This window comes from Stegodyphus dumicola, chromosome 10, assembly GCF_044657685.1.
Source record: "Stegodyphus dumicola isolate Sdum_Otavi_A_Nest chromosome 10, ASM4465768v1".
In the NCBI taxonomy this organism is placed as follows: Eukaryota; Metazoa; Arthropoda; class Arachnida; order Araneae; family Eresidae; genus Stegodyphus; species Stegodyphus dumicola.
In genome coordinates, this window is record NC_140777.1 from 159,193,871 (window position 1) to 159,215,506 (window position 21,636).

General features: G+C 33.0%; 1 protein-coding gene across 6 annotated transcripts in view; it reads left to right on the forward strand.

The window, feature by feature from the left end:
* The window catches only part of SPoCk (secretory pathway calcium atpase), a 253,313-nt gene that overhangs the window by 105,353 nt on the left and 126,324 nt on the right, over positions 1-21,636 (forward strand). For all 6 annotated transcript variants that reach the window (XR_015043598.1, XM_085825761.1, XM_085825757.1 and 3 more), the window contains one exon: positions 5,601-5,807. Coding sequence is in view for 5 of the 6 variants with exons in the window: in XM_085825761.1 (XP_085681887.1) it covers positions 5,601-5,807 (207 nt within the window). In the remaining variant the exon portion in view is untranslated. The remainder of the gene's footprint in view (positions 1-5,600; positions 5,808-21,636) is intronic.

Consider the following 21,636-nt stretch of genomic DNA (forward strand, 5'->3'; position numbering starts at 1 on the left):
AAGGCTTCTAAGAGAATTGTCCATGGTTCTGACTAATTTTGATTACATGTAGAGAACATGACTATCGGTACCTGGGCTGGCTCCAAGCATAGACAAATATAATAAGCCATGTCTTCATGAGTCGTCCAGACAGTATAGTGATTAGGAATCCCAGGTAAGACATGGATGTTTGTAAATGTATAGTGTCGGTGCAGCATGGCAGCACTCTAAATATGCAGCGAGCCGGAAGTCCTATCGTGTGGATTGGTGGGTGAGAAGAGGGGTGGTAGACCCACAGATCTCCCAGGGTGCTCTCCCTCAAAATTGGGAGTGGAAAATAGAAGTCCAACCTCTCTTTGAAGTAGGCTCTGGCAACCAGTGTTCCATGTAAATATGGCCATGACAATAACAACATGTCTTCATGAAGGTATGGCTGGATTACATGATGACAATTTCTGTTTTAAAATATAAGTCTAATTTTAATCTTGTACACTACATAAAGTTATTTTCAGTCTAGATATTTGTAGAATAAAATATTGTTTCTTAATTTTTTAAATAAAATATGAGAGTTAAATAATGAAATAAATTACTTACATTATTCATTTTTGCAATTTACACAAGTGATTAATTTAGTAATTCTCCCTGGGCAAGGCCCACATGCATATTTACTACACCTTGCACAAGCATTTACAGTTTCATTTTTCTTGCACTGATTAATCTGACCTCACTTATGTATGCTTGTTTGCAGAAGGAACATTTTTAGGCTTTCTCATGGGAGCAAGAAGGTTCTTTGAGGAAATGTAATTTTATCTTAGCTGTTTGGAAATAGCCAAAATAAAATCATGACTAATATTTGCATTGCCAGTAGTCTCCTTGTAGATGATTGACACATTTATCATAGATAAATCAAGAGTACTAAAAAACACCTGTGCTGGCCAACATCAGCTTGAAGACTTGATAGAATATACTCGAGCCATTTGATTCAAAACATCCATTTCATATTTTGTTGCAGTATAAAATCTCATAACCTCTAGGTTCTCCCTCATTTGATGAAAATTCCAGATTTGGATAAAAGGAACTCATTAGTAGAATTAGTAGAATATTTTGTTCTTATTTTCCCTGATATGGCAAGAGAGATACATCATCATGCTAGACAATTTTCTAGAATATAATTCATCTTTTGTATTTTTGAATGATAGAGGGATGGTTCTGCAAGACAAATTGTGCCATCGTAATTAATTCCTTTGTTGCTTAAGTTTATGACTAAATTCAAAGAAGTAAAGAAATTGTCAATGATAAAATTTCTTCCGTTGTTATAAAAGGGCACAATGAACAGTAGATAGCTTGCTCTCCAACATTTTTTCAACTGGTCTGCTTTCATATTTTCAAAAATAAAGATATGTGATAATAAAATATGTTGTTTTCCCATCGGTTAAAAGACGAATTTTATTCCGAATTTATCAAGTGTTTGCAGCATATATTAAACAAAGGGGCATCTCATCTTGGAGAAAACAACTGTTCATTTGTTTTAATATTTTCATCTTCTTGTTTATAAGACAATAAAATAATCTGAATCTTGTAATCTTTGTGATTTAATTGATTTTTGCAAATATTTCACTATTTTTCCAAGAATCTGTCTCTAAGCATTTTTCACTAAAGAATTTTGGGCTCAAGAATTTCGACCATAACCCTAAAATAGAAAGTTCTTTGGCAACCCAAGCATAATGAGCATATAATGAAGCAATAAAAGTGTCTAGCTTATCAAGTGAGAGACTCTAATTTAGATTTCCTGACTTTTGATATGCCTCAGTTTCTGTGCATTACAGTGTATGACAATATTTTTTCATTAATAAAAAATTTCCATTTGATACTACATTTGTCAACATTTACTACTTCTTTTCGATCAGTTATTTTCCCCCCCTAGTAAAAATAGTTAGCCTATCTGCTTCTGGCAAAACATTTTAAAGTTAATTTGCTGAAATAATTTCTTTTTCAACATTGTGCCATAATTTGCTGTTTCTTAATTTTCTTATTCAAAAATTGATATAGTATGGAAATGATGAAAAAATATCTTCATTAGAGCCAGATGTGAAATAATATGGCAGTTTTCTTTTGAAGGAATAATATAACTGTCATTTGATGAATCTGATTCACTTGTTATAGTTGAAATAATGAAATTATAATCAGATGGAACATAATAAATTTCTCTATTAGATTTTTCATGAGAATAATTTTTGAATCAGAGTTATCATCAGAAATATGAAACTCATTTAGAACATTATTACTTAGAGGGAGTCTCACGTATATTCTAACCAAACAGTGGAATAACAGCTGGCATGAAAATAAAAAGAAAGCTCGAACAAATGGCATCAAGATACTGCTACACCAAGTTCAGGTGACAGCTGCATAGGCTGCAAGTTGAGACTGGTGGAAGATTTGCTTCTCAAGAGGATCTGTAGTCCTGAATCCCGGTGTTGTTCATCCGCAAGGGCAGCAAAGTTTATTGGCGAAGGAACCGGCTAGTTCTTCAATGTGAGACAAGGTGTCTGCAACAATATTATGTGAACCCTCAATATTATGGATATCTGTTGAAAATTGCCCTATGAAGTCTAGGTGTCTCATTTGATGAGCAGAAACTTTATCCGAACGCTGTTGAAAAGCATAGGTTAAGGGTTGTTATCTGTGAAGATCATGAAAACGCGTCCCTCTACCATGTGTTGAAAATATTTGACAGCTTCATAAATTCCTAATAATTCGTGATCGCAATGTGTGGGACTGGGTAACGACCAGGAATTGTAGCTGCATTTAACCGACGATAGTCACCACACGGGCACCAGTTACCATTTCGTTTCTGAACTAGATGGAGCGCACTGGCCCATGAACTTTATGAAGGAGGGAAATTCCCTGTTCCATCATGTATTGAAATTCCTCTTTGGTGCCTTTAAGCTTGTCCGGAAGTAAGCATCTTGGTTTAGAAACAACTGCAGGTCTGGTAGTTTCAATATAATGTAGTACATCATAGTTGGGTTCAGAAATTCCCATAACTGGGCGCGTGATTGTAGGGAATTCTCTGAGAAGTTGATGCCATGGGGAGTTACCCGAAATCAGTCAAGTCTTGACTATTGCGAATTACTCCAGGATAAGTTAAGTTGGTTGTGGAATCTACCAAATGGCGATTTTTAAGATCGACAAGCAAAGAAAATTTATGTAAAAAGTCAGCGTCAATGATAGGACAGTAGCAATAATGAATTGTCATTGGAAGTCGGGGCGCAATCCTAAATCAACAGATATCAGGTGTTCACCAAAAGTTTGAATAAGAGTTCCATTTGCTGCATAAAGTTGTAACTTGGTAAGGCGCTTTTTTTTCGTGAAAATGTGGTGGAACGACAGGAACATCAGCCTCAATGTCTACAAGAAACTTTAAACCCGAATTCTTATTCTTATTCGAATAATATAAGAATATTATTCTTATATTATTCGAATTCGATGACGAAAAGGCTTGCAAAATACCGGCTGCTGTTGTTCACAACTTCGAGCGACGACCCTTCTCATTTCTCTGGTCTTTATAACGACACGGTGCGCAGCATTTGTTTGCCTTGTTTCCAAATTTGTTGTGGTGGAAACAAATAGGATGGCTTTCATAACGTTTCCTCAGTGGGTTACGACGTGTATTTCGACCACGTGATGTGGAGTGGTTGTGTTGAAAAGGCTACTAACTTGGATGGCTACTAACTGAGCAACCTGTTTGGACAAATCATCAATTTGAGCCTGTAACGCCACAATACCTGGACTGCGTGTATTTGTGCAGGAGCCTGCACTGCGTGTATTTGCGCAGGAATGGACAGCTTGTGAATTTTATCAGCGATTTCGGGAAGATTTTTAAGTGGCTTGCTATGGCCGCTAAAATGGCTTGCATGTTAGATGGGAGTCTATTCATCCATAATGTTTTAAGAATGTTATCCGTTAGGTTACCGGCGGCTAAGTCTGGCATTTTAGACAGCAATTGAGAAGTCCTCAAATCACCCAACTGTAAATTGTGCAACAGTTGCTTGATTTTAACTATCTTGGATTCTTCATAAACAGAAATTAATTTTTTTTAAAGATTTGTATTTGTCCGTTGACGGTGGATTCAAAATTATTTCACGAGCTGATTGCAGTACCTCTGATTCTAACGTGGCGATTGCTGTATAAAATTGAGTTTCATTGGCAGTAATGTGACTTAGTTTAAACTGCGCATCCAATTGAATGAACCACAACAATGGGTCTCGGCGACAAAAAGGCGGTGGCTTAACTGCCACTCGCCCCAGTTGTGAAGCAGCATCGTTGTCAGCCATTTTAGATCAATCAAATATGCACAATAATAATATTTATAGAATATGCATATTAATAATATGTATAGAATATGCACAATAATAATATGTATAGAAAAATAATCAATATGTATATAGTGACACAGTTTCTTGGTACTTGAAATCAGAGAAATTAGCAGCTCAAATTCAGCAGACGATACATATATGCACTAAAATTATGACAGAAATATGTTGACTCACCATAATGCGGCAAAACGCTTGAAATCACAGGTGAAATCTCTTACTTGCATGTCATCACACTGCATAACTTATTGTTGCTCAGAATTTTGGCATATAAACTCCATATTCGTGCAACATTAAATGTTGCTATTCGTAATAAATATGGGTCACCAATTATGGTAGTACAATTTTTGAGACAGTTCATTAATAATAATAACAATAGAATAGAATAAACATTGTTTTTGGTTGCTAGGGGTTACCAGACTGGCCGCGTTGTAGTAGACAAGGCGCCACATTAGCCTTCTAAAAGGGAAGAAGAATAGTCAAAACGACCAATTTTGTCATTTTAATATGCTTTTAGAAAAAGTATTTTTGGTGTGCTTTTATAAAAAGTTCAAAAAATATCAAATTATTTAAAAAGAAAATTTTGAAGACATGCACAGTTTAATTTCACTTATGGTCAAAATGACTGCTTCTGTAATTCTTATGTTAATATGTTTAGCTTATATGGAGCACTAAGTCTACTGATAGCCTATAATCAGAGCCAGCGTAACATATAGGCCCTCTAGGGAATTGCTTGTGGGCAGCACGAGCATAGAGTTCCCATGCTAAGCTATTTATATTTCATTTCTGTGAATGATTGTCATATAAGCCCCAGCACATTGCTTTGCCCCAGGGGTCATAATGCTGTTAAAATGGCACTGTCTAGGGTGCTTAAAATGCTAAAGTTGAGGCTGATCAATAATGTCAATTTATATTCTCAAAATAATTTCAGAAATCGTTGTCATGCTGGATTTCTCTATCTAGATAATTTATTAAAAATAATGACAAAGATAATTATTTTAATAGTTTCTTCTTTTTTTTTTTTAACTATCTTAAATACAGTTAGGTTATGTTGCGTGTTACTAGAGTTTGTAATATGTATGTTAAAAGGTAAGAAGCCAATGTCTCCTAATGCTTATTGTAGAATTAATTTAAAAATATAAACTTATATACTTACATATGTGTTGTTTTGAAATTTATAACCAAAATTCAAAACAAATCTAAATTGAATTTTTTATGTTTGTTAATTAGTGTATTTATTCACTTTAGGAAAAACCGAATGACGAAGAAGGAATGCGTTGTTTGCGCACTGAGGAAGCATGTCGTTGGACAGCAGCAGAAGTTGCAACAGTACTTAATACAGATATCCACTATGGTTTATCTTGGCAGGAAGCGAATCGTCGATTGGCGCTTTATGGACCTAATGAATTTGAGGTGACACCTGAGGAGCCTCTGTGGAAAAAGTATATAGAACAAGTGAGTAATAGATATCAACATGTAGAGATTGCAAATGGCATTTGTGTGTTATAATTATTTCTAGGTGGAATATGCAAATATTAAACTATTTATTCAAATATACAATATTTATGCCCTGCTCAAGTTATCTTTTTATTTTTTACCACTTGCTTTTTAGTGATCTGAATAATAATTTTTTTTAAAATTTTAAGTGTCTCCCCCTTTTTTTTAATCAGATTATACTGTCAGGACATCTTTTAATCTTAGAAATATCTGTAGCTTAGGCTTTCCACTTTTTCCATTTCATTAAATCAGATTATACTGTCAGGACCATCTGTCATCTGTGTGGCCTAACAAATGCCAGAGGTGTTGCCATTGGACATTCCACAAGTTATTGAATTCATTTTTCAAAATTAAAATACATTTCTAAACTTATTGAGTGATTTAAAAGCAATACATATATTTCAGAATATTTTATATCTTTTCTGAGATATACTAAAACTGAAGCTCTCATGGATGACTTGTCAGCTTTATGAGTTAGAACTCAATTGATGTGTCACTTCTCATTCTGCTCCTTTCCTTACTGGATGAATTCTTTGCGAGGAGGATTCTGGTAAGGTTTCAGTTTTGTATTTAAGAATAGCCATCCAGTTACATGAGAGATTTAAAAGAAGTTCTTTACTGCAATGTGACATAGTAATAATTTTAATGGTTTCTCTGATTTTAAGGCTACTTTTATGCATGATCTGTTTTTATTCTAAATTTGTACTAATCTCTTAAGGAATATGGATGATTTTTAAAATATTAAATAATAATGATATAATTATTGTTTGAGACTCCTTATGTACTTTTTTTGTATTGTATATTCGTGTTAATTTTGGGAGATGCCAAATTTGTAGTGTGTATATTTTCCATTGGCACATCACAGATGGTGACTGAATTTTTAAGCTGCAACTCTTTTCTTAAAAATAATTTTGTCTTTCCTAATTAATTTCTAAATCAATGCTAATGGTATAATTGCTAACTTGTATTTATATGTATTGAATATTTATGTGATACTAACAGTATTTTGTTGTCTTAGAGAGACATCACTTTCACTTTACATAATAGATTTACAGTGAATTGAGACAAAGCTAGAATCATGAACAAAACCTGTGCATAAAAATAGTTCTAAAAACCATCTTTTAAAGCTTCGGAAATAACTATGGATTTAATATGAAAAAACACTTTAGTTGCAGATATTTACAAAATTTAGAAGCAGTATATTTACAAAACGATAGAACTTATTTTCAAAGCATAAAACTTAAAACAGAATTAAGCCATAAGTGGTATTACTCAAACAACCTCCCACCTTGCAATTTGTAGGATACCTATAATTTGCTACAAAAGTTATAAATCAAGTCTGTTGGGAATTTTAACACATCGACCAGTTCAAGTGACAAAATCTGGGGCTCTGGGTGAGGAATCATCATCGTCACTGGAATCTGAATCATTAGCTGCAAGGTGTAGAGGCAGCTTCATAGTGGCACTTTCATCCCTTTAAGCATCTTGAGCAACAAATGTTAACTTTTCCAACTGTTGATTTCTAACAGATAAATTAAGTCTCTGGAATGGTCGCAACTTCTATCCATTAGCTGTTCTCACTCTGGCGACTCTTGAATGCCCATCTGCTCCGGAAAAGACTTCAGTGACGATTCCGGCTGATATGCTTGCCATCAGTTTCTAGAAGAACGACTCCCCAACTCCGTTAAATCATTAAAGATTCTTCCTGGCTCTTACCTTTAGGAATCAACATTGCTAAATACTCATTCCGAAATCTCATTCTTAATTCCTGCCTTAATTTGTGTACAAAACGCAATCTTTTATTTAGGCTTTTACTGTTGATTTTATCTAAACCAGTTGTTTCACTGCTAGGAATACTTTGTACGATAAAAGCAAGCTTTAGACTTTCCAAATTGTCTTCAATATATGTAAGTGGCCTAGAGTTATGGTAGTTTCGCAGTCACATAGAATAGTTTTCAACTGTTCATAGTCAAGAGTTTTTCTGCCCAAAATTCTTCTTAGCATCTTTTTCAACATTCTAATCATGCGCTCCCATCATCCTCCCCATCAAGGTGGCTATTGGAGGGTTAAAATTCCGTTTGATTTTCTTGATAGTGAGAACGACATGATCTTTACTCAATCTGAATTTCTTAGAGCTTTGTTTGAACCAATGAAGTTTCTACTGTTGTCAGTGTAGATTATATTTACTCTACTTCTTCGAGCAAAGAATCTTCTTAGAGCAAAGCCATAATAAAAACTTCTGTAGACAGGGAATTGACTGATTCAAAATGGACAGTCAGGAATGGCACATTTAGAAAGTGCAACCCATGTCTTTTCCTCAGAACGTAAATGCAAAGGGCCTGCGAGATCAATCCTTGGAACTTTAAAAGCTGCAGCAGCTTTTATTCTGTTCTTAGGAAGAGGTGCAAAAAATGGTTCTGTGGGTTTGGCTTTGAATCTTTTGCATGAAATACAACTAGAACTAACTTGTTTCGCTAATTTATTGACCGAAATAATCCAGTAATCTTCTCTTAAATTGGCAGTCAGAGTTCGAAGTCCTGCATATTGTAGTTCACAATGCTTTTGCCTTACCAGTCAATGAATAATCTCATGGCTTCTGGGCAACGATATGGGGCACTTGATATTTTCCTCTCCATCTCCCAAAAGAAGCTTTGTTCTAAGTTGAACAATGTCATTTTTATCTCTGACTGCACGTTTTTCAAGATTTTCATTTTTCTTCCAGCAAAACTTTCCTGCTAAATTAGTTTTAGCAAACAGTTTTTAGCTGATTGAAATTCTTCATAAGTCAGCTAAGTTTTTTAAGTTTTTTCTTTTCGTTAGCAGTTTTTAATGAAATGAAGTATGCAGGCAAGTATTCTAAGAATTTTCATATATTTCAAGAGATAAAGTAAATTGTCAATGAAGTTAACTGATCTATGCTCCACATTACTGATTATCGTTTTTCTCTCTTTTCCTTCAACCAAATTTTCATCAATGAGTGGTTTTTCACTTAATGGCCATAATTCTTGTGACTTCCATAACCATTCTGGACCTTTGCACCATTTGCTTTTCAATAACTTCTTAGCATCATAACTTCTTGAAGGCAAATCGAGGGGTCGTATGACCTGGCACAAAATGCTAGTCATTCAAGTTGGTATTCTTTGTTATTTCTGTAACTCTTTTTCCTCCAAACGTATTCCAAGAACTCTCTCTTTTGATCCAAGCTAAAACAGCAGTTGGATCAGTCCAAAAATACACTGTATTGTCTTTCAAGTGAAGTCTGTCTACTGCTTGACCATATAATCTTGATAAGATCAAAGCTCCCAAAAGTTCTAATGTAGGAATTGTAATCTCTTTGGTAGGTGCCACTCTTTACTTACTCGTTAGTAACTTGACTGAAATTTGCTCATTGAATTCAAAACATAAGAAAATGCAAGCAGCATAGGAAACTTCACTGGCATCATAGAAACACTGTAGACTTATTCGGCAGCCTTCAAATAGACCTGAAACAAGTCTTCGTGGAATCTTGCACTCTTTCAGCAAAGATAGTTCTTTGAACCAGGCTAAAAATCCATTTGATATATTTATTGACTGTACATCATCCCAATTAATTTTCTTTTTCCAAATGTTTTGAAGCAATACTTTAGGTGTCAATGAAATGGGACATGTTATCCCAATAGGGTCAAATAATCTTTCGGCAGCCGATAACACAACTCTTTTAGTAATCCCCTTTTCTGGAATTTCAATCATACTGCTGCAGAAAAGTTCATTGGTTTCAGTGTCCCAAGAGAGACCTAGAATTGAAATGAATCTGTCATCTGTCTCTTCTACAATTTTTTCAGAAGTAACCCAGCCTCATAGTTTAAATTATGCTGAAGACATCAGCTCTTTAGCTTCAGAAATAAATTTTTCTGCCTCATCTTTAGTTTCTAAATTCGTAATACAGTTATCCACATAAAAAGATGCTTTGAGTCACCAAGCTATTTGCTTCCTTTCATCTGGAGTGTTCTCTAGATGGTAAGCTATAGTTGCTTCTAGTAAAAATGGACTAGAAGCACCAATACCACTCTACAGTGTCAGAGAGTGATTATTTCTTTTCGCCTTAATAATAACTCCTTCCACCACAGAAATTAACTAGATCAAACATGTAGTGATGAGCAATTTCAACCCTCGGCTGCCGGTGGGTCCCCCATTTTAACAAAAAAAAAAAAAAATCTGAAATGTTTCAGATTTTAAATTACGTCCAAAGGGGCGTTTCTTAACATTTTGTGTGTTACCTTTCTTTATTAAATATCATGTTCCTCGCATTTAAACCATAAGATCCAGTGCAACAGCAATATCACAAAATAGTTTTAAAACGAGCATATCTTTAGAATTTCCGATACAGAGACTCACGCGCTGGAGATAAAAATGTTTTTTCTGCACAACGTTGCCATTGCTCGCTTTGAAATCCTTGAGTTTGTTATCAAAAATTCATCAAAGTTTTAAAAAATAGGAAATCGATCATAAAACAAATTTCAAATTTCAAATTTGGTCTTCCACATGCTCATATTCGTTGGAGGATTACGTTATTCAAAATTCGATGACTCTATGTACCGTTGTTTTATCACAATACGAGAAATATACATACATTTATGCAGATTTTTCATTATTTAATTTCTTCAAATATAATGCAGGACTCTAACATTTTGTGGCAACAGTTTGAAAAGTGAACCGACATTTATGAGTCCGACGCAAAATGCCAAAACGAAACTAATAGTCCTTCGGGATTCAAATCCCTTTGGACTAAAAATATTCCCTATCCTCTGGATTCAAACTGATTTATAAAAATGCTTTTTGATGTCTGATGTTACTCCAGTTGTATTTTTCCAAAGATTAATTATTAATTTTTGTACCAACTCTAATAAATTTGGCCCTTTTCTAAATAATTATTCAAGGAATTTCTTTTGGAATCTTTTGTCAATACATCAAAAACTGGGCAAATATTTTTTGTTGTCACATCAGCTTTTACCACAGGTTGATATGGTAAATAATGTCTCTTTTTCTCATCTTTATCTGCAATTTCAATAATTTTATCCTGAACCCACTCATTAAACACGTTGTTGTATTCTCTTAAATGTCCAAATCTAATGAGATTTTTGGTAGTTGACATTAACCGTTTAGTGGCAATTCTTTATTTGTTTAATTCAGGATGTCCACTTTTCCATGACAAACATACTTCACATCTTTTGTCTTTGTTTCTTTTAATAGTTTTATGGAAAAAATCCACTGTTTCTTTATTGGTTACCTGCCTTGACTTTACTTCTGCAGGATATCTAATACCGATGACATCTAGGATCCTATAATTCTGTCAAATCTAAATTAGTAGCATATACAATACTCTCCAAAGATTTTGAGTAGTTTCTTTGTTTACCTTGAAGCATCCATCCAAGTTTTGTTTTAATAACTACCAAATTATTATCAATTGGCTCAGTTCTCACAGTCAATAATGCAGCAAGATAATCTGCTCCTATAAATAAACCTATTTCAGGCACATATTCTTCTGTGTGACTTAAACGTACATTTTTCTTTTTCAAAATTGGATAAATATCAGGATCCTCTACATGTGGAATTGCACCACATATCATCTTTTCATCCAAAACTGAAATAGTGTACTTGAAATTTGAACACAAGATTTTAATGTAATATTGTAGATATTGTGGGACTCTTATTTAGTTTCACTGCCCCCCCCAAAAGTCCATGAATCATCATTTCTTGATCTACAGATTTCAGTCCTAGTTTCTTTGCAATATCTTTTCTTATGAAAGATCTCTGAGAACCAGTATAAAATAATCTATGAACAATGCTGGAGCTGGCATCATTGATGATTTTCACCAGTACTGTTAATAATAATGTTGGTGAATTTTTTGGTGACAAAAGTACCTGTGCATCCGATTCAGACTGTTTTGCCATGTTTTGATTGATTTGTGTTTGGACACATAATGCTGTGGTGTTTTTTCTTGCATATGGTACACTTTAAATAAGCTTTGCAGATCTTAGAATTGTGTCCTGGTTTCAAACAGACAATACAAGCCCCCCATTTCTTCAATGTTTCCTTTTTCACCTCCAGTGACATCTCGGCAGCCTTAAAGCATTCTGAGGTATTATGAAACGACTTATTACAAAATAAACAATGCTTGCCATTTTTCTCAGCTCTTTGCTTTTCATAAGATACGATGCAAGCTGCAGTGGGAATTTTTCTTTCACTTTAAATTTTCAAATTCTTGATCATTTGCTAACCCTGATCGAGCAAGTTGAAACCGCTCTTCACTTTCGATTTCCAAAGAAATTCTAATAAGTTGCCTAACATGTTCATCTTGTCTTTATTTTCTACACGGTTACGTGTGCATTCCTACTCCGTGATAAGAATTTCTGGCAGAGCTGATTCTACTACATTTCTTCATATTTTTCAGACGTTACCCTAAAGTCTCTAATTTATTATAAAGGACCCTCAAAGTAAAATTTTCCCCACTTTTTACTTGCATAAAACTAGATTTAAAAGTTCACGAGTATAAATGTATATTAAGAGTTAATCTTTAGCAAAATGAGATGTCAGCTGTTCAATAGCATTATAATAGTTTTCGCCAAATGGTGGAAAACTTGCAACTAAATCTCTGGCCGATGTACCTTCTTCAGTTGCTTGTAAAAGATACTGAAATTTGTCATCTGTATCAATGCTTATCATCATCATGAATTTTTTTTAAATTGTCCCCAGAATTCTAGCTAGTTTTTAATATTACCATCGAAATGTTTCAGTTCTAACATAGGAAGATGGAAATTTTGCTTAGGTTCATTAACTATACTGGAAATATCACTTTTTCTTTCTGTGGTTGATAATATTAAATCAGCTTTCGTTTTGATAGCAACGTACTGATTTCGATAGCTTTCCGCTAAATCCATATCCTTAGAAAATTCATCTTCATTAAAGTTTTCCATTTCTAGCCACATTACTTTAATTTTTTCATCTAATTGAAATAATCTGTCAGCTTTATCATTAAAAGTATTAAATACAGGTACAAATCAATCTTACTTACTGCTTAATCTTTGAGAACAGTTTCCACTTGTAAAAGATTGCCGTAGTTATGTTCTTTTCCGTTTTAAAGCTATCTTGCAGGGACGGCAGAATTTTAAAAGATTTGAATATAACTATAGATTTCATATAAAGAAACACTTAAATTGCAGGTATTTACAAAAAAAAAAAAAAAAAAAAAAAATCTGAAAGGTTTGGGATTTGAAATTACGTCCAAAGGGGCGTTTTTTTTAACGTTTTGTGTGTTACCTTTATTTATTAAATGTCATGTTCTTTGCACTTAAACCATAAAATTCAGTTCAATAGCAATGTCGCAAAATAATTTTAAAATGAGCATATCTTTAGAATTTTCTGATACAGAGTTCCGCACACTGGAGATAAAAAGGTTTCCCCTTGTAGAGTGTTGCCATTGCTCGCTTTGAAATCCTTGAGTTTGTTAATCAAAAATTCGTTAAACTTTTACAAAATATGAAATCGATAATAAAACAAATTCCAAATTTCAAATTTGGTCTTCCACATGCCCATATTTGTAGGAGGATTACGTCTTTCGAAATTCGAGGGCTCTATGTACCATTGTTTTATCACAATGTGAGAAATATACATACATTTATGCAGATTTTTTCATTATTTAATTTCTTCAAATATAATGCAGGACTCTAACATTTGGTGGCAACAGTTTGAAAACTGAAAGGAACATTTCTAGTGATACAATGCAAAATCGCAAAAGGAAAACAATATCACTTTTTCTTTCAGTGGTTGATAATATTAAATCAGCTTTCGTTTTCATAGCAACGTACTGATTTCGATAGCTTTCCGTTAAATCCATATCCTTAGAAAATTCATCTTCATTAAAGTTTTCCATTTCTAGCCACATTACTTTAATTTTTTCATCTAATTGAAATAATCTCTCAGCTTTATCATTAAAAGTATTAAATACAGGTACAAATCAATCTTACTTACTGCTTAATCTTTGAGAACAGTTTCCACTTGTAAAATATTGCCGTAGTTATGATCTTTCCCGTTTTAAAGTTCTCTTGCAGGGACGGCAGAATTTTAAAAGATTTGAAGATAACTATAGATTTGATATAAAGAAACACTTTAATTGCAGGTATTTACAAAAAAAAAAAAAAAAAAAAAAAAAAAAAAAACTTAAAGGTTTGAGATTTTAAATTACGTCCAAAGGGGCGTTGTTTTAACGTTTTGTGTGTTACCTTTATTTATTAAATGTCATGTTCTTTGCACTTAAACCATAAAATTCAGTTCAATAGCAATGTCACAAAATAATTTTAAAATGAGCATATCTTTAGAATTTCCGATACACAGTTCTGTGTCCTGGAGATAAAAAGGTTTTCCCTTGTAGATTGTTGCCATTACTTGCCTTGAAATCCTTGAGTTTGTTAATCAAAAATTTCTTAAATTTTTACAAAATATGAAATCGATAATAAAACAAATTCCAAATTTCAAATTTGGTCTTCCACATGCCCATATTTGTAGGAGGATTACGTCTTTCAAAATTCGAGGGCTCTATGTACCATTGTTTTATCACAGTGCGAGAAATATGCATACATTTATGCAGATTTTTTCGTTATTTAATTTCTTCAAATATAATGCATGACTCTAACATTTGGTGGCAACAGTTTCAAAAGTGAAACGGACATTTATAGTGATTCAACGCAAAATCGCAAAAGGAAAACAATAGGACATCGGGGACAGAGCCCCAGAGCCCCTTTGGACTATTTTGTTCCCTGTTTCCATAAACATTTTGTTCTCTCCTCCCCATTTTCATGTGTGTCAGGATTGGTTCAATATGTCTTTTTTTTTTTTCTTTCAAAATGTTTTATTTTCTAGAAATATAAGCTTGTTTATTAATTCCATCCCTTTATGTATACATATATATGCATTGTACTTATATTTTAGGTTAAATTTTAATCAATAAAAATGCTGGTGAATATATGATGAAAGTAGGACTCTGATTAGAATTCATTTGTTTCTGATTAGACTGAAAGGAAAGCTATCTATTTAAATACAATATTTTGTTACTGTAAACAGAGAAAAGTAAGAATAGTGATAGATTAATACTTACTTGCTTCCATACATACCAGTATTCAACATAGAACCCAGCAACAGTCAAGTAACTGGACACTGATAGTTCAACCTGCTTTAAATCCTGAGGAGAGGTTGGCTGCATGGGAGATTTCCTTGTTTTCCCCATGTATAGCATGAATACAAGACAGCCTCCCTTAAAATATTTTCCACAAGCCCTCCTTTTCCATAAGCAGATAATCTTTGAGTTGCCATGCCTTAATCAACCAACCTGCTAGAAACCAAAACCAGTATTGTGTTTGCATGGAAATCACTCAACTAAATGTGGCTATCATAATTTAGTGGGAATATAACAATTTATGTATATAGTAATTACCTTTGTGTATGGTTTATTTCATATTTAAAGAGTGTAATTATTCTATAAAGTGTGATATGTTCCTTTCTGTCATTCTGCAATTTCATTTATTAAAATACTCGTTTATAAGATTCTACCAAACTTTAGAACAAAAATACAGAGAAAAAAGTGGGTCTTATATTCTAATAAATACTGTCTATGAAAAATAATAAAATAAATGGGATAAAAATGAGAAAAATGAAAAATAAAATATATATATATATATATTTATTTCAAGTTACATTAGTACAACTGCTACCTCCCCCCAAAAAAGAAAACTTGCTAAGTGTAGCAGATTGTGAAAGTCTATAAAATAATGGTTCTTTCTCATTTAAAATTAGGTAACCAAATTATTCAGATAAATAATTAAATATAAAAATTTTTTTTATCATTCTATATGATGGTATTTATTGTTTCCCTAAATTGTGTAATCATTGTGGTCTAATCCTCTAAGCGGCACAGGATTTTAGATCCATCATGAAAACCGATATTTAAGCAGCATTTATTAATAGAGTTTGTATAATTACTTATTTCAGTCCATATTTTCATAAACTTACATTCATTAAGATGATATTTACATTATTAAAGAAAGTAAGAAAGCAGAATATCTTAAATAAGCCAATATATGCCAAGTAGCAAAACTTCTAATGACTGGGTAAAGCCAGTCATAACGCTCAGAGGGCTAAATAAGGAATAGTCTCAAATTTAACTTTCAAAATCTGATTTACTAAACATTTTAATTTTTACTTATTTACTACAAATAAACAGAAAAGAAAAGAAAAAAATATAATTGAAAAGTTTTAAAGACTTTTAAACAGCTTTACTACCTAATGCAATAGATGTATATCTGATAATTACTGAAAATTAATGTGCGTAATTATTGAAATGAAAGCACTTCCATTACAGAAAATTCTAAAATGATCGAAAATAATTTAAACATAATTTTTTGGATGCTGAGGAATGCTATTGGTTGCTTTTAAATAGCCCCTGTCATTTCCTATTTGTCTAGAATTACAGATGGATGTGGGTATTAGCATCAAATCTTAAGGGAAAACGCCATGAATGAGGCTTTTAGGGAAATTGCATTTTACTTTCTGCCAACCTATATACATAAGGTTAGGAAAGTAGTGTTTTCAGTCCAAAAATTTGATAGTGAATGTGTACAAATTAGGGTCCATGGCTATTAATTAGGTTCACAAACAGATGTGTAGCTATGGTTTTCAGTGCCCGGGGACAACTGAGGATTTTGCACCCCTTTCTGTGTGCCAAGAATGATAAACATTTCATTCTAAAATTGCGTAACATAAATTTGGTGCCCCTGAATGCTGCACCCGAGGACAGATGCTCCACCGTAGCTATGGCACTGTCCACAAATTAGGCTACATGGATATTTGGCATTATTAAATAGCTATTTATATTGTATTTGTGATCAGAAGTTAGGACCCTTGACATATTTATTAGAAATTGTAGTTACAAGATGAAGAGTCAAGGTTATAGAAATGTTAGTATCCCTTTTCTATGCAGATATAGTGCAGTGGTCAAAATGTTTATGGAAAATATGTGTAGGGTAGCTCTGTTTGAAATGTGAAATACTATTATCTAGTCATCTCTGAAGTAATATTCATTGGAATACACACACTTGCTTCAGAACTGTTGATGTCGTAATTGGATGCTGATTAATTGATGTATTAGATGTTGTAAGCTGGTTTTGGTATTTGTCATAGAGTGTCACATTATTTTGATTGGCTTGAATTTCCTGCAAAGTTGACCTTGCTGGGTAAAAGAGAACAGTTGATTAACAGTAGAGAATCTGGCAAATTAAGTGATTGTGGCATGTTAGGAATAAAAAGAATTCAAATTTTGTTTCTATTTTATTTTCCTTGTCCAAAATGCTGTATTACACTGAATAGTCAAAAGATAGCGCTAATTCCATTCACATTATATAAAACTCATTAACAGCCAAATTCAATTATTGCAAGTTTCATGCTTGTGGCATGATTTTTCCTTGAAGAGATGTATATTTTTTCGGTACTATAAAAAAAAATATTTAATCCTTTATAAAACTAAAATTAAATGTTAGATTGATATTAATTTTACAAAAGAGCTTAATGCATACTACTTATAGACTCCTATTATGTATAGACCACTCAAATCGAAAATATAGTCTTTAATGAACTTCTTTCAATAAGAACTGTATTCCCTATTTATATATCTCATAGAGTTAATAGGAGAAAGCTATATTCTATATTCTGAACATTCTTTGCCTTAAACAGGCACCATCTTGAACTACAGGATGCAACTTATCTTTACACTTGACACAGATACTGCGACTACAACCAGCAGTAATTCATTTAAATAGGAAATAGCTTGTTAGTGCATGTTTAGTAAATCAAGTAAAGTATTTTATTCATTAAAGGATGATGATTCAAAATTATTTATCCTTGAAATACAAATATCTGCATTATGGGTGCATAATTTTCTAGGGTTCACTTAGAATATCAAGAAGTCTATACAGATGAAACTTCACTGCTTTTAGTCTGTTCATATCAAATTCGATTCAAAGTAAAATATAATGGCTATGAATGTATTTTTTATTGGTTTTACTAATAGGAGAAATCTTCTGTAGTGATACATCCTTCCAAAGTTCTGTACAAGGACATTTCTTCCAACATAGAAAATCTCCTATTATGTATTATAAAAATAACTGCACAGTTGATTTTGGGGCTTTGTGCTCAAAGTGAAACTTTTCTTTTAAGGTCATAACTTTGTGAGAATGCTATTTTCATTCAGTTTTAGTTCACTACAAAAAAAAAAAAAAAAAGGATCATAAGCTGTCACCATTTGATGAGGCCTAAGACATTTCCTTTATCTTTCATATTATAAAATTGCATGAGTATAACAAAGTGAATTATTAAAAAAGTAATTTGGAACTTGTTTATTAACATTGCAAAAATGATTCACATGCTTTCCTTTACCAATAATAAGTGATCCCCATTAAAAACATGTCAGATATCATTAGTTAGTTACAGGTTTATGAAGTAAGGAGCACACTTTATTTGAACTTTGGATCTCTCATTTTAAAACATAGGGTATATTTGCTATATTTTAAAATAATTATCATAAATTTGGGACTTTTTGGATTGTGGCGTCCTTCTGTGCCACCCCATAAGTCCACTATTAATTGTACATTACATGAATAATTATATGTATGAAGTTAATAATTATTTCTTACTGTAATTATGCTAGTAGTGTGGCATAATTCGCAAATATGTTACAGTCTTAAATTCCTTCCCTCATAGGGAACTTTCAAGAAAAATTTTCAGTTTAAATACATTAATATTTTTTTATTTTTTTTTTTAAACAACAGAAAGATGTTCAAGCATATCTGTAACAAATACAATTAGATACCTGACCAAATGAGTACAAGTACTTTCAAAGAAGCATTTCAAATAAGCATATAAAATGTAATATTCTAATACAGACAAAAGTCGTTAATCCGGACGTCCATAATCCGGACCTCAAAGCTACAAACTTTCTGCGCATGCGTCAACGCATAATGCCTTCACGCATGCGCATATGCGTTTACGCATGCACGTAATACCTTTACGCATGCGCGTTTAATGTATAATGGATATAACGGTATAAGCTAAGCTAAAATTATCTAATTATCTATTTCAGTTAACGTTGCAGATTGCGTTGTTCCTTAATCTTCTAATTGTATCTGGCTTATTATTTTTTGCAGATTGTTAGAGCAATTTTATAAAAGAAAGCTTGAACTTTCGATTATGTCAAAAAGAATTTCCGATTCTGGAGCTACCAAACGATCTACAAAGCGAAAGCATGTTCCAATGTCTATCAAACAAAAAGTGGAATTTCTGCAAAAAATGGATAAAGACATATCCTTTGACTCTCTGATCATTCCGAAATATCTTTATCAATTTCACGCTGCTCTGCGGAGGGGAGGGGGGGACGATGCGACGCTTAATGAACTGGAAGTTGATCTGTCAGCACTATTCTTATCTTCAGGGCAGATGTTTTTATTTTATTCGGGTTATAATTCCTTATTAAATGTAGTATTTCATGTCTATGTACTCTGTCTTTGATATGATTTAAATCAAATTCCTCGTAATTATAAATATCACGAATACACATCAAATAGTTTTCTGGTTGCAATTTTCTAATTTCGACTATGCGTAATGTATGCTTTACGCATGTGCACGTTGAAAGAAATGTTTAATAAAGTAAAAAAATAAATATTAAGTTTTTTTTTTTTTTTTTGTAAATTTTGATACCCTTTAGATCATAATTGTTCTTTATTTCATAAATTACGGTTTCATATTTTTAATTTTGTAATTTCTGCATGCCATCTTACCAGATTTAAACTGATGATCTATAATCCGGAATCACCGAAGTCCTGACGAGTCCGGATTAAAGACTTTTGACTGTATTACAAAAATTTAAACAATGAAGTTTTAAACTTCCTTGAATGTATATTTTTAGTTGTGAGATGTTTGGATAGGACGACTTAAACTGTCAGCATTTTGATGGTGCTTCCCCTTTCTATGCACAACTTCATAGTTAAAAGTCGAGGATTATGATCAGTCTGAATAATGAACTTATGAGGTCCATTTAGGTAGAATTTTAACTTTTGTACTGCAAAGACAATGACAGCACACTCCCTTTCAATTGTACTGTACTTCTGTTCAGTATGTGAAAATTTTTGCTAAGAAATATTATTGGATGTTTTTAGCCTGTAGCATTTATTTGTGATAATACAATGCCAATACTGATATTCGAAGCATCACACTGAACGATAAATGGTTGAGAAAAGTTTGGACTGTATAAGACTGGATTTTGTGTTAACCGTTTCTTATGTTCATCAAAAGCGTTTTGGTAGTCATCAGTCCAATTTATGGTTACTTGCAACATTTTCCTTTTAACAAATCTCTCAGTGGTGCAGAAATCACAGAAAATTCAGAAATATATCTTTGATAATACCCCGCGAGTCCTAGAAATGACCAGACGTGTTTTCATGATAGGTTTAAGGAAGTCCTTTATGGCTTGGATTTTTATTTCTGCTGGTCTTCTTTGACCTTGTCCTACTACATAACCTAGATATTTGATGGTCATGTGAGCAAACTGGCATTTCAAAGGCTTAATATGCAGTTTAGCAATTTTCATCTTCTCCAAAATAATTTCTAAGTGCTTCAAATGTTCTTCCCAGGTTTGCGAGAATACTGCTACATCGTCAATATAGGGTACAGCAAATTCTTCACAGTTTCTTAATAATCCTGCCATCAAATGGATAAAATCATATGTTGCATTTTTTTAGCCCGAAAGGTAACCTTATGGGTTTAAATGTTCCAAAACTTGTCACAAAAGCAGTGTAACGCTGGGCTTGTTTTGTTAGTAGGATCTGCCAGTAACCTCGATTAAGATAACAGTTTTATATCTGGCAGATGACAATTTTTCCACTAAATGTTCATTGTTGGCAAGGGAAAATATTGTGTCCTAGTTGCCTTGTTCAAGCAATGGTGATCAAAGCAAGGTCTTGCCTCTTTTCCAGGACTTCAACCAGTATGAGTGGCGAGGTAAAATCCAATTCACCTGGTTCTAGTACTTTGAGTTTTAACATCTTTCCTACTTCGGTTTTTAAAATCTCGGTTTATATGGCAGACATCTTGTAAGGTTTTGCGCATATCGGTCTTTCTTCTTCTAATACTATATCATGTTCGGTAAGGTCAGTACATCCTGGTTCATTAGAGATAATACAGGAATACTTGTATATCAACTGCTTCAAATCTTTACGTTGGTCTTCAGATAATAGTGAATTCAAGTGGATGCCTTGCATAACTTCAGACATTTCAGTATCTACGCTATAATATAGACTCGGTATTTCATCTTCATAGCCATTTATCCTGTCTTCTAAACATAGCAAGTTTAAATTTTCTGCTCATTGAAAGTATGGTTTCAGCATATATTTGTGATACACCTGAGTTTTATTTTTCTCAGGAAACTCAACTACATAATTTGTCTCTGATAATTGTTGAACTATTTTACCGGGATCTGCCCATTTAACTGATAGTTTGTTTGGCTCCGATGGAGCTACAACTAGAAGTCTCCTTCTTGAAATTTACCTTGTAAGGCTTTTGCGATCATACCAGAGTTTTTGCCTTTCTTTGGCTTCTTCCATATGCTGGATAGCGAGTACTTGACATTTCCTCATTTGATTCAATAGTTCAAAAATATCGTCCACTACTGTATTTTCTTCCTCTTCTTTACCAGATAATTTTTCACACAAT